Here is a 12750-nt window from a genome sequence, read left to right on the forward strand (position 1 = left end):
ACAGTGGGGAGGATCATGGGCCAATCTGGGAGTCTGGAGACGACTCGGCCGATGGTTCTGTATCCGATGCAGAGATGGGGCCAGGGCCACCTGGGAGTTGTGTGCTGACTCTGGAGCCTCCAGAATCTGACAGCAGCGAGGCAAAGGAACAGGGGGAGCCTGTTACCAGTGCACGTGTGTGCAAAGCTGCCAGAAGGCAAGAACAGTTAAGACAAAAGGGGCGACTCGGGAATAAGGCTTGGAGGTGATTGGCCCTCCCATAAGGTATAAAGGAGGTGCAAAGGTAGAGAAACCTTTGCAGGAAGCAAAGTTGTTCACTCTGTTCAGATTAATCCTTGAAGCTCTGTGTGGACTTCGTACTTCGGTTGGTTTTTTATAATTCAATTGGCACTTTAGTTGTTGGCAGCAATTCAAAGGAGAGAAAGGTGGGTGCTTATCTCGAGGGACTGTTTGCGACTCATTACCAGCTGGAAATGAACGTAATTCCCAGCGTTGAAATAAAACAAGAGTTGTTTTAACTAAGCATGTGCTTAATTGCGGTCCCAGGAAGCCTTGGTCAGAACACTCCCGAGCTCTGTTTCCGGCTGTGACGGTCTCCTGCAACCCTCTGCCAGCAAAACAGTGCTTGTTTTCACTGGCAAAGGCACCATGGGCCAGATCTGAGCATTGAGTTTGACACCCCTAGCCTAGACATTTGAACACAGATATTTTTAACAACCCTACTTTATTGCATTCTATTAATCTAGATGAAATGTTATCCATGTATGATACACTATATGCTAAGTAAATAATAAAAACTTTTATCTAAATAAATCCAGCTTCATGGAAAACATTTAAAAAATCTGCTTAAATGGCTTGTGGATTTCAAAGTACAATACGAGGTATGCATTATTTTTTTTAACCAAGCTAGTAGATGTCATTCAAACTCTAGAAATGAAGACATTAATTGGATAAACCTTGATCAAAGTCACAGACAATAATACTCACCATAGTGCAGTTTGACAATAAAGGGATGATTTACTTCTACTAATATATCTCTCTCCATCTTTGTGCGGACTCTATCTCGAACTGCAAACATAAATTTTCCAAGAAGAGTGAAACTAAATACGTACACAGAGCACTACACACCAGAACAACTAGACACGAGGACAGTTTTTCCCTGAACACCATCACTCTGCTAAACAAATATTTCCCTCAACACTTTCCAACTATTTACAAAGTCTGCACTATTATCACTATTCACCTTCTCATCACTCCTTACCACCCATCGCCTCTCACTTGTGACTGTATGACTGTAACTTTGTCTCTTGCATCCTTATGATTTTTATTGACTGTTTCCTAGTATGATTTGATTGATTATTGTACCCTATGACTATCATTAAGTGTTGTACCTGATGATTCTTGACTCTTGATAATGTATCTTTTTTTTTAATGGACACTGAGAGCATTTGCACCAAGACAAATTCCTTCTGTGTCCAACCACACTTAGCCAATAAAGAATTCTATTCTATTCTATTCTATTCTATTCTATTCTATTCTATTCTATTCTATTCTATTCTATTCTATTCTATTCTACTCTACTCTACTCTACTCTACTCTACTCTACTCCACTCCACTCCACTCCACTCCTCCACTCCACTCCATTCTACTGTACCTGACCCTACTCTACCCTACCCTACCCTACCCTACTCTACTCTACTAATTCTATTCTATTCTATTCTATTCTATTCTATTCTATTCTATTCTATTCTATTCTATTCTGTTCTGTTCTGTTCTGTTCTGTTCTGTTCTGTTCTGTTCTGTTCTATTCTATTCTATTTAGGCAGTTAACAAAAAGCACAAATACAAATGATTTTTATGAACAAATTTCTATAAGTCTTTTTCAGAAGCGTTCTAGTGATTTCCAGGGAAACTGAATGGGAAAGTTCAAGCGACCATGAACATCAAGACCACCAAAACGTCATGAAAAAGTCACAACTGTAGTATGACTCATGAGTACGGCATATTCGTGAACTGTGCCAGCTTTCCGTTGAGTCATATAAAACAGCCACTTCAAAATTATATTGGTAATAATTGAATTGAACATGACTGCTGATGCCTTAGATGGGAAAATCCTTTTTTTTTTTTTTTTTTTACTCATAGTGATATGGAACTGTCCTCTTCTTCTTCTAGAGAAGCGTTTCTCAACCTTAGCAGCTTCAAAATGTATGGGCTTCATTGGGCTGGGGAATGCTGGGTGTTGAAGTCCACACACCCTAAAAGTCCACACCATCTTCTAAGGTTGAGAAGTACTCTTGTAAAATCTACAGTTCTGGGATTTCCCAGTGGAATAGTATTCAAATGTTCATCAAGATTTTTGCTTAGCTTCCGATGGCCAGCCAAAGTCATCCCCATGCTGCTACTTACCAATGGATAATACAGGAATGGTTTAATGTGAATCTAGTTTAAGCATTTTGTCAATTCTGGAAATAAATCCTGGGAATAAATCAGGAACTGCTGATTCCCTTTCATTTTATGTAGTCTTAAGCCCGTGATGGCAAACCTATGGCATGCGTGCCAGAAGTGCCATGCAGAGCTATCCCCCCAGCTCACATAAAGCACACCAGGAAGCTAAGCTTCCGGTTTCCAGCGCATGCATGCGCACCAGACACCTGGTCTTCCTGTTTCTGGCACGCATGTACGTGCGAAGACCAGCTGGCCAGTGTGCATGCGCGTGCCAGAAACCAGAAGCTCAGCTTCCCCGTGCATGCATGCATGCATGCTTGGGAGTGTTGCTCTTCCAGTTTCTGGCACTCCAGCATGTGCACAACCGTGGAGCTGCTCTTCCGATTTTCCAGTGTGCCTCTGCACATGTGCACATGCTCCCGTTTCGACACTCGGTGCCAAAAAGATTTGCCAACACTGTCTAAGCAATCACTACTACATCTCTGTGATTAGACAAAGAGATTTTTGCAACAGGGACTGATGATAGGGCTAAGAAATCTATAACCAGTTGGCTAGAAGTCTGTAGAGATTCTCAGTCATCCAAGCAATGATTTGTCCCAAAGGTGCTTTTTTTCAAGAGGCAACTAGATTTTCTTGTTTTTCCTTTGAAGATGTTTCACTTCTCATCCAAGAAGCTTCTCAAGCTCTGACTGGAAGGTGAGAAATGGAAGGATTTATATTCCTTGCAGACAGCTGGTCATTTCCATCCTTTTTAGAGAGTCATTGAGGCTACTTGGAGGTTTGTCTATGTCCTCAGAGTCACTTGAGTAGTGCTCCTGGTCCCTGAATTTTTCTCTCTCTGGAAATTCTACTACAGGAACCATCAGTACTACTCAGGATGCAAATGACCAGATGTCTGCAAGGAATATAAATCCTTCCATTCCCCACCGTCCTGTCAGAGCTGAAGAAGCTTCTTGGATGAGAAGCAAAACATCTTTAATCAAAAAACAAGAAAGTCCAGTTGCCTCCTGAAAAAGCACCTTTGGGACAACCAGTTGGTTAGTGAAAAATCTACCATGATGAAACCACTTGCTTCCATATAAACAGTAAGTCATGTTCACATTATTGAACATGATTTCACGTTCGTTCCTATGGAAATTTCTGTTCAAATACCACAATCTTCAATGGACTTTATCAGCATTTTAAAGATAAAGTTGATTATTAAGTTATAAATGGTTATATTTCACAAATAAAAACAAACACAGCAGAAGTATTTTTTAACTTTATTTTAAATCATGCATACCTTTCAACGAAGCCTTCTTTAGGACTTTCATGGCATATAGATGGCCAGCATCAGGACCGATTATTTTTCTCACAAGGAAAACCTCAACAAACAAGAAAGATTAAATACATTATGACACATTACTAAAATGTGCAAATATCTTATGTAGTCCAACAAATTTCTTTCTAGTAACCACTAATTCTAAATGAGCTGATGAAAGGCATGCTATGTAAGAGGAGAATAATATTTCCAACACCTGTTTTGTTTTGTTTTTACAAAATCTTAGTTCTCCAAAATTAATTTTACAGTAATAAAATATTCCACTGCAAAGAAATACTAAGCAATCCCATAAGAACACAGCCTAAACCTCTGCAGATCTAATTGTGGCCCTTGAAAACACACACACACACACACACACACACACACACACACACAAAACCTATCACCAACTCCATCATCTAAAAGTTCAGTATAGATTTTATTCCCTTATTCCTTAAATCAGACTTTTTCAACCTGGAATCCTTCCAGATATATGACATTGAATTCCCAGAATTCCCTAGCTAGGGAGGCAATTGCTAAGAATTCTGGAACTTCATACACAGAACTAAACAATCTGTATTGCTTTCTGGGTTCGTTGCCATTAAAACCAACTGTTGAACTGTTGAAGTGCAGATGTTCCAAAAGATTAAAAAGCCACTTTTAATCTCATGAAGAATTAACCAGTGATTTAGCCAATGCTAGTACAAATCTAGCATTGCAGCATTGCAACCAGAGAAGAACATAAGGTATTAGGTTCATGATGAAAAACAAAGAAGCTGCTAACAGGGTCTAGACACCAATAAGGAAAAAAAATCTAAAAGTGTTGTTTTCCTAGCACATAAGCATCTGGAGCACTTTGGATTCAAAAGTTTCAAAAGCTGGTTGCACTTCTTGGCAACTCTTTAAAGCAACTATGTCTTTTTTTAATTGCATATCTACTTCCCAGTCTCTACTTCCCAGTCCTAGGAAAATACACATGTTCATGAATGGAGGCAAATACATGTGATCCAGGATAATATTGCTGGATCCAATCTGGGATTCCAAGCTTTCAGACTCGTGCTGGAACCCATCTTTAGAGAACTTGAGATCCGTCAGCCAAATCAGACGAGGAGGTGGTGTGGGAGTTTAGGGAAGAGGGAATGGAGCTGTCAGAGAGAAAGACAGAGGCAAAGCCTGGGTTGTCCATCAGCCCTCAGATGGAGAATCAATCCTGCCCTGTCTTGTTAATTGCTGCAGCGTGGTTTGTGTTGGTTTTTATTTATAATCTATATGTACTTTGGGTTCGGATGGAATTTCTTCCCTTTAAAAACTGTTCTTGGGAGAGTTTTTTTCTCCAGCTGATGATAACTGAACATTGGGGGCCAAGTTGGAGGTATTAAAGGGACTTGACCTATTTTTGTGACTTTGTTGCTTTTGTGCCACACCCCAGGTCATCACACTTCCCAGTGCTAAGAATACAGTATTGCAAGCTAATTCTGCCCACTGCCAGCAGTTCTGTCCCGACCAGCTCAAGGTGGACTCAGCCTTCCATCCCTCCGAGGTCGGTAAAATGAGGACCCAGATTGTTGGTGACTATCTAAACGGCTTAGAGAGGGTTGTAAAGCACTATGAAACGGTTTATAAGTCTAAGTGCTATAGCTATTGCTACTGAAATGCTCACAGGTTTTACTATAGTATGTCCCCCCCAACACTTAAAAACACTTAGCTTGTATCCAGTAGAGGAATAAAATCAGGGGCTACATGGGACATTTAATGCAAATTTAAAATAAACATGGTTTCTTTTCATTGTTACCTTTCCAAACGATCCTTGACCAAGGACTTTAAGCAATTCAAATTGTGCTGGATCTGCTTTTTCACAACCTTCTTTCACATGATGGGTAATAGGAATCTCTTTGATACTTCCTTCATCCTATTGAAAGAGAGAGAAAAAGAAAGAAAGAAAGAAAGAAAGAAAGAAAGAAAGAAAGAAAGAAAGAAAGAAAGAAAGAAAGAAAGAAAGAAAGAAAGAAAGAAAAGGGAGGGAGGGAGGAGGGAGGGAGGGAGGGAGGGAGGGAGGGAGGGGAGAAGGAAGGAAGGAAGGAAGGAAGGAAGGAAGGAAGGAAGGAAGAAAACTGCTAAGAATGAGTGCTACATTAGGTATCTACACCCTGCTTGTTTACCTAGAACAGGGGTCTGCAACCTGTGGCTCTGGAGCAACATGCGGCTCTTTTGGCCCTCTGCTGCAGCTCCCTGTTGGCTGATCCCACCACTGGCTGCCCCCCCCACCCTCCCCATCACTCCTCACCCGGCCTGAGAATGTAAGAGTGATGGCAGGGGATGGAGACTCGTTCCATATTCCAGAGCAGGAGGTGACTGGGTGGCAGTGACTGAGTTGGCCATGCCCACCCACACCCACTGGGTGGGAGTCATGTCGAGTTGGCCACGCCCATTCAGTCACACCAGTCGTTAAATTATTGGCTCCCGGGGTTTTCTTTTTTGTGGGAAACGGGTGCCAAATGGCTCTTTTGAGTGTTTAAAGTTGCAGGCCTCTGCTCTAGAAGGTTGTTAATCCACAGTTGTAAAGGATATTGTTTATAGTTTATGACTTGTAACAAACAAAGAGGCAAAGATGGCGTACCACTTTTGAACAAGCTACTCAAATATAAATAATTGGAGCAGAACTATAGTTCACAATCTGAGTAAATGTATAGTAAAGCTTTAAAAAAAAAAAAGACTTGGCTATTTATACAGTAACTCTATCATTGTAGAATCCAGCGAAAAGGCACTCAGAAGCGACTCACTATTTTCTAGACTTTTGAACACACCTGCAGAATTTCCCTGACCTTTAGCTTTCAAGATTAAAAAGCATAAATATTTATTTCAGTTCATAAGGCTGAGGCTCTTTAAATTTTCTTGATTTTTCCATAATCCAAAAATAACATATTACAGGGGGGAAAAGGCAGGGTGCAACCCAATATTACTTTACCAAGGAATAATTCACCCTAATTTGACTTATTCTGCGTTCTCTGATAAATAAAATTGCATGATTAATAATGACCTTGCAAAAGAAATGTCTTCTAGAACTCCAGATTCTCTCCCATCTTTACTCAAAACTTCCTTGAAAAGAACATTGAGCCCAACATTTCTTTGCCCAGCTTTTCCATCACTTTAATCATTTACATCAGTGGCTTTTATTCTTTTACAGAATAAGCAGAGTGTGAAGGGACCTTGGAGGTCTTCCAGTCCAACCCCCTGCTCAAACAGGAAGGCCAATACCATTTCAGACAAATGGTTGCATGGGGTCTTCTTTAAAACCTTCAGTGTTGGAGCACCTACAAGTTCTAGAGGCAAGGAGTTCCACTGGTTAATTGTTCTCACTGACAGGAAATTTCTCCTTAGTTCTAGGTCGCTTCTCTCCTTGATTAGTTTCCATCCGTTGCTTCTTGTCCTGCCCTCAGGTGCTTTGGAGAAGAGGTTACAAATAACAGATAATCAGAGTTGGAAGGGACCTTGTAGGTCATCTAATCCAACCAGCTGCCCAAGCGGGAGACCCTACACCATTTCTGACAAATGGGAGTCCAATCTCTTCTTGAAAGTCTCAAGTGATGATGCTCCCACAACTTCCGAGGGCAACTTCTGTTCCATTGGTTGATTGTTCTGTCAGAAAGTTTCTCCTTATTTCCAGGTTAAATCTCTCCTTGTTCACTTTCCATCCATTATTCCTTGTTTGGCCTTCGGGTGCTTTGGAAAATAGCTTGACCCCTTCCTCCTCTCTGTGGCAGCCCCTCAAATATTGGAAGACCGCTGTCATGTCTCCCCTGGTCCTTCTCTTCCCCAGACTAGCCATGCCCAGTTCTTGCAACTGTTCTTCATAAGTTTTAGTCTCCATTCCCCTAATCATCCTGGTTGCTCTTCTCTGTACTTTTTCTAGAGTCTTAACATCTTTTTTATAATGTGTTGACCAAAACTGGATGCAGTACTCTAGGTGTGCTCTTACTAAGGCTTTATAGAGCGCTATTACTACCTCCCTTGATTTCGATTGTACCCCTCTGTTAATGCAAATTAGGATTGCATTAGCTTTTTTGGCGACTGCTGCCCACTGCTGGCTCATATTTAGCTGCTTGTCCAAGATCCCTCTCACAGTTACTGCTATTGAGTCTGGTTTCACCCAGTCTATATGTGTACTTTTAGTTTTTCTTGCCTAAGTGTAGGACTTTACTTTTCTCTACATTGAATTTCATTTTCTTAGATAGGGCCCAGTGTTCTAGTCTGTCAAGATCCATCTGGAGGTTGACCTTCTCTTCTTTGTGGCAGCCCCTTAGATATTGGAACACTGCAATATTTTGTTCAGGTGATACTAGAAAGCATGTTAGCACTAGACTTGCGTGCCCTAAAAAGGCACCCCTGTCCAAGAAAGAAGCAATTAAAAGGTAGAATCCATGTTGCCTAGTGACAAACTAAAAAGAAATGGTATCCATCAGTCCAAGTTGAAGTGTCAATATCCAATATTTAATGATGATGCTTTTCACTGTTGTTGTTGTTTTTAATTATCATTTACATGAACCGATCTTAGCAGTTCATCTGTTTTCTATGTTTAAAAGTGATCTGAGGTAACCTGGATCTGACAGTAGAACGGGTTTCTGTGGAAACTGACACAATAGTAATTAAATAAGAACTTAAGAAAACAACACTTTTGAATGCCACTGTCAGTGGAAACGATGTTATACTCGATTATTACCATAATCGGAACACTTGCTAGCTGAGTCATCGTAGACCTCACACAACTGAAAGATCTGAAATGCTACAGTGCTTCCAGTGAATTCTCAATACTGAGCGGTAGCCACATAATAGAGAGAGAGGGGAGGGGGAAAAAAAGATTTTGAACAGAATTTGGAAATTCAACAGCTGTTAAGTGTGGGCAGCAGCTACACGCGCAGCAGAACAGAAGAAAAGAAACATGTGTTGTACAACTGCATAATGCTCCATCAGCTTCCAGCTGAGTTCAGTTCTGGCCTAAACATCTTCCAGAAAACTTACATTTTCTTCTTGTTTCTAAAGTCCAGTCTCGTAGTTAGGAGATTGGAATGCAGAAACAAGAAGAAAGTGACAATGCAGATGTTCACAATAACAGTGAAATGTCAACCTGTATATTATGTTGGTGTCAAACACTAACGGTCTAATATCATAACCGAGTATGTACATTGTTGCTATGCTTGATGATGAAACCTGAGATTTAACCTGGAAATAAGGAGAAACTTTCTGACCGTGAGAACAATCAACCAATGGAACAGCTTGCCCTCGGAAGTTGTGGGAGCTTCATCCCTGGAGACTTTTAAGAAGAGATTGGATTCCCATCTGTCAGAAATGGTGTAGGATCTCCTACTTGAAAAGTGGGTTGGACTAGATGACCTATAAGATCCCTTCCAACTCTGATTATCTGTTATCTGCTAAGACCTTAATTCTTTTAGATTTTCCACAAGAGGGTTTTAATTAGATGTTAAAATATGGAACATCTGTAGCATAGATTACTGTAGATGTTTCAGTGATTCACCAATGTGGTCAAGATCCAACTTAAGTGATCAATTAGATTTTACAATATTTATTTACTTCCTTCTTGCTCGATTCTACTTAAAAGGTAGGAACAAATTCTCACAACTATTAAAAAAAAGCAAACGAGTTAGAAGAAAACTTTTCATTTTCAATACTACATTGAAGAACTATGATCTTTTGTTCCATACCTACTACTGTGACTGGACTTAAGCAGTGATGTTCAGTACAATTTCTGTCCAGTATAATTGTAAATGTAATGGCATGGATATATGTAATATTGTATTGTTGTTAATTAAAATCCCAATATTTTTGTTTTTATTTTTATAAATCCCAACAGTTCCCATAATGCAGTAAAACCTTCTTATTGTATTCTATTATTTTACTGCATTATTAATACAGCATTACAAGAAAGTTATAATACCAGCAAACTGTATTTTAAAGCTATTATACTATCTCCAGCAAATTTATCTGATTTCATCCAAACCACTGAACATCAGTAATTAGCAGTAAGTGTTAATTAATGTTATAAATATTAGTAAGCTTCCACTTTACTTAAATCTAGTCTTAATATTTATTAATGATTACTGCAGTTATCATTTCAAAATGTTTAAATATTTCCAAAACCAACTAGAACCTTACCAACCAATATACAACACATTCTTTAATTTGTAGGAAATGAACCATCCAGATTTGAAATACACATTACCATATGACAAAGTTATTATATTTTCCAGCTCCCAGACTTTGGGCTGCTAATATTTAAAAATAATCTTGTCTAATAAGAAAAAAAAAATGTTATCTCCTAGATTAAGCGTTTTATCAGTTCTAATTTACATGGAACCAATCCTATGAGTAGCAATTTCTGGAATAACACAAAACATAGAACAAATAAAGTTCCTTGGCCAATAACTTCCCTTTAATTAGCAGCCAACGCATTTACTGATGAGACGGACTAATATATGGTTAGGATACTAGTTCTGATGTTAAGGACAATGTAATTTGTTGGGAATGAGTGGGAAACATTCTTCCAGGATAAGCATTAGAATCCGTGGAGAATTTCCACATCTCTTGTGGATTCTTTTTTCTTTTTTCCAGCTTTTGAAACAAATATATATTTCATGTGTTTGTGTATGTGTGTGTAATCACATCTGTACCTTCTACTATCAGCAGGGAAATATAAAATAGAGTAATTGTCATCCAGAATTAGCATTTCATTGTCAAAATAATTTTAAGGAGCTCATTTCCTACTTAAGTTTGCAAGCAAAAATACAAGCTATTGGAAAAGGATGGATATGATATCCCCGAGACAAAATGAAACCAGAGCAAGCAACACCATGTTAAACAACTACTATGGAATTAAAACACCAACCATATACCAACCAGAACACAATTTGGTATTTCTGATAATGAATTTGACACATAAGAGAACCCTTCCTTCCGCTGTAATGGGTTTTTCAATTCTCTGAGCTGAGAACTATTTTATTTTATCTTGTAAACAATTGGCAAATCAAATAAATAAAATAAAATAAATAAATAAATTTTTCTCAACTATATCTGTAACTAGCCACCGTACAAATTTCTTAGAACACTGTGTGCATTGGAAGCATGGCTAATCAGCTGATAAGGTATCAAACACAATTCCTCCCCACAACTTTCTGCAAGCAAGAAAGGAGAAATATTTCTGCAAACAAGACACTTTTGCAAAACTTTGTTTTTCAGTGTTGTTTTCCACCACTGGACTCAGTAGACCATAACTGATCTCAGAAATTAAGAAGCCATCAGCCCTGGTTAGTACTTGATTGTGAGAATTAAATGGGAATTCCTAGGGAATCAGCTAGACTGGAAAATAGAGAAAAAGAATCTTGGGAAAAGGCAATGGCAAACCGCTTCTCTTTGGAATGTCAAGAAAATTGCATGGATACAACCACAAAGAATGAAGTTTGACTGAAGGGCATCTTTACCCCTTTGAATAAAAAACCTTGACATTTGGGGAGGGGGGGGGAAATCCAGTTGCATGTTCAGACTAAAACTTTTTGTTGGCTACCACTTTTTCCTGCTTCAAACAAGTAGGAGCTCTGGATGCAATTCTTAGAGAATTAGATTTATTTTTATTTTTTTTAATGCAGACTTGCATATTGAAAATATGTAATCATTTTAAAAGCACAGCTAGGCAAACCAAATAATTTTGTATGTACTTTCCATCGGCGTGGCCCAAAAAGTAATTTTCCCTGATGGAACAAGCAAGGAAAATTTCTTTCATCTCCTCTTTACACCGGTACCATATAATTTTGTTTTCTTGCATTCAATCTTGTCCAATTCTTATAGGCTGTCTGAATAATCCCTGCAGGTTTCTTGGCAAGTTTTTCCAGAAGAGGTTGACCATTGCTTCTTTCCTAGGGCTGAAAAAACATGACCGGCCCAAGGTCACCCAGAGCAGGGGTCACCAACCTTTTGGACCTCAGGGACCACCAAACTCATACTTTTAAATCCCGTGGACCATTAATATGAATTTTGACTTGACGGTGGCTGCAGGAAAAAAGTCTGCAGGAAAATTCCCCACCCCGTTTTCCTACCGATCGATCATTCTTTATTTGGGATCGCAGGATATCATCTCCAGCTCTGTTCTCGGGAGGGGGGGGGAGAGAGACTTTTGGCTTCATGCAAGGAAAGCAGCAGAAGTCTTTCTTTCTCTCCCCCAAATTCCGCCAGAAATGAGTCTTTGCTGGCGCAGCCTCTTGGAGCAGGATGCCTTGCAGGGTCCCAAAGACTCATTTCTGGCAGAGTTTGGGGGAGAGAAAGAAAGACTTTTGCTGCTTTCCTTCCATGCAGCCAAAAGCAGAAGAAAGAAAGAAGCAGAAAGCAGCAGCCCGATGGCCAGGTCAGGCCAGGCCAGGCGTGTGGGGCAAGTTCCCCCCTCCCCCCTTTTTCCGATGTTAGCCTTGTGTTCCTGGGCAGCCTGGATTAATTGCTATGGGGGGTGCTTTGGGGATGACATTTCTCTGTGAGCCACCAAAATTTTCTCATGGACCACCAGTGGTCCCCAGCCCACTGGTTTGCGACCACTGACCCAGGGGATTAGAACTCACAGTTTCCTGGTTTTTAATCTAATGCCTTGATGACTACATCCCAATAGGCTTACCATATAATATAAAATTATTTTTGAAAGACTTCAACGGTAGTTCCTATCATGAGGAATATTCCAAACGTACTTACATTACAGGAATACAGTTCTCCTTCCTCCATAGGTTCATCCACCATTTTAATGCCATTCAGCTGCAAAATAAAAAAAGTCACTCATGAGTTCAAACACATAAGCAATCACATTTCTTTTTTCGGTCACAGTTTCATCGAAAAGAAATTGAGAAGGCTGTTGCACAACTCCCAAAATGGGAGTTTGTTTTAGGTACAAATCTTAGCGAATTCAAATTAAACTATCCAGTATACTGTGAAGTGGTTACAAGTGTAGTACAAGAGTG

The 12750-nt window shown here is 39.6% G+C and overlaps 1 protein-coding gene across 2 annotated transcripts in view; it reads right to left on the bottom strand.

Moving 5' to 3' along the window:
- RPS6KA6 (ribosomal protein S6 kinase A6) overlaps positions 1-12750 on the bottom strand; it is a 63507-nt gene that overhangs the window by 29923 nt on the left and 20834 nt on the right. For both annotated transcript variants that reach the window (XM_087972068.1, XM_087972069.1), the window contains exons 2-5: positions 12488-12547; positions 5538-5654; positions 3728-3809; positions 988-1068 (exon numbers count right to left, since the gene is read on the bottom strand). In XM_087972068.1, coding sequence (XP_087828194.1) covers positions 988-1068; positions 3728-3809; positions 5538-5654; positions 12488-12532 — 325 coding nt within the window. In that variant the 5' untranslated portion in view covers positions 12533-12547. The remainder of the gene's footprint in view (positions 1-987; positions 1069-3727; positions 3810-5537; positions 5655-12487; positions 12548-12750) is intronic.

This window comes from Notechis scutatus, chromosome 10 (genome assembly GCF_049901735.1).
Source record: "Notechis scutatus isolate UNSWTSFEM ecotype Mainland chromosome 10, rNotScu1.2, whole genome shotgun sequence".
Classification (NCBI taxonomy): domain Eukaryota; kingdom Metazoa; phylum Chordata; class Lepidosauria; order Squamata; family Elapidae; genus Notechis; species Notechis scutatus.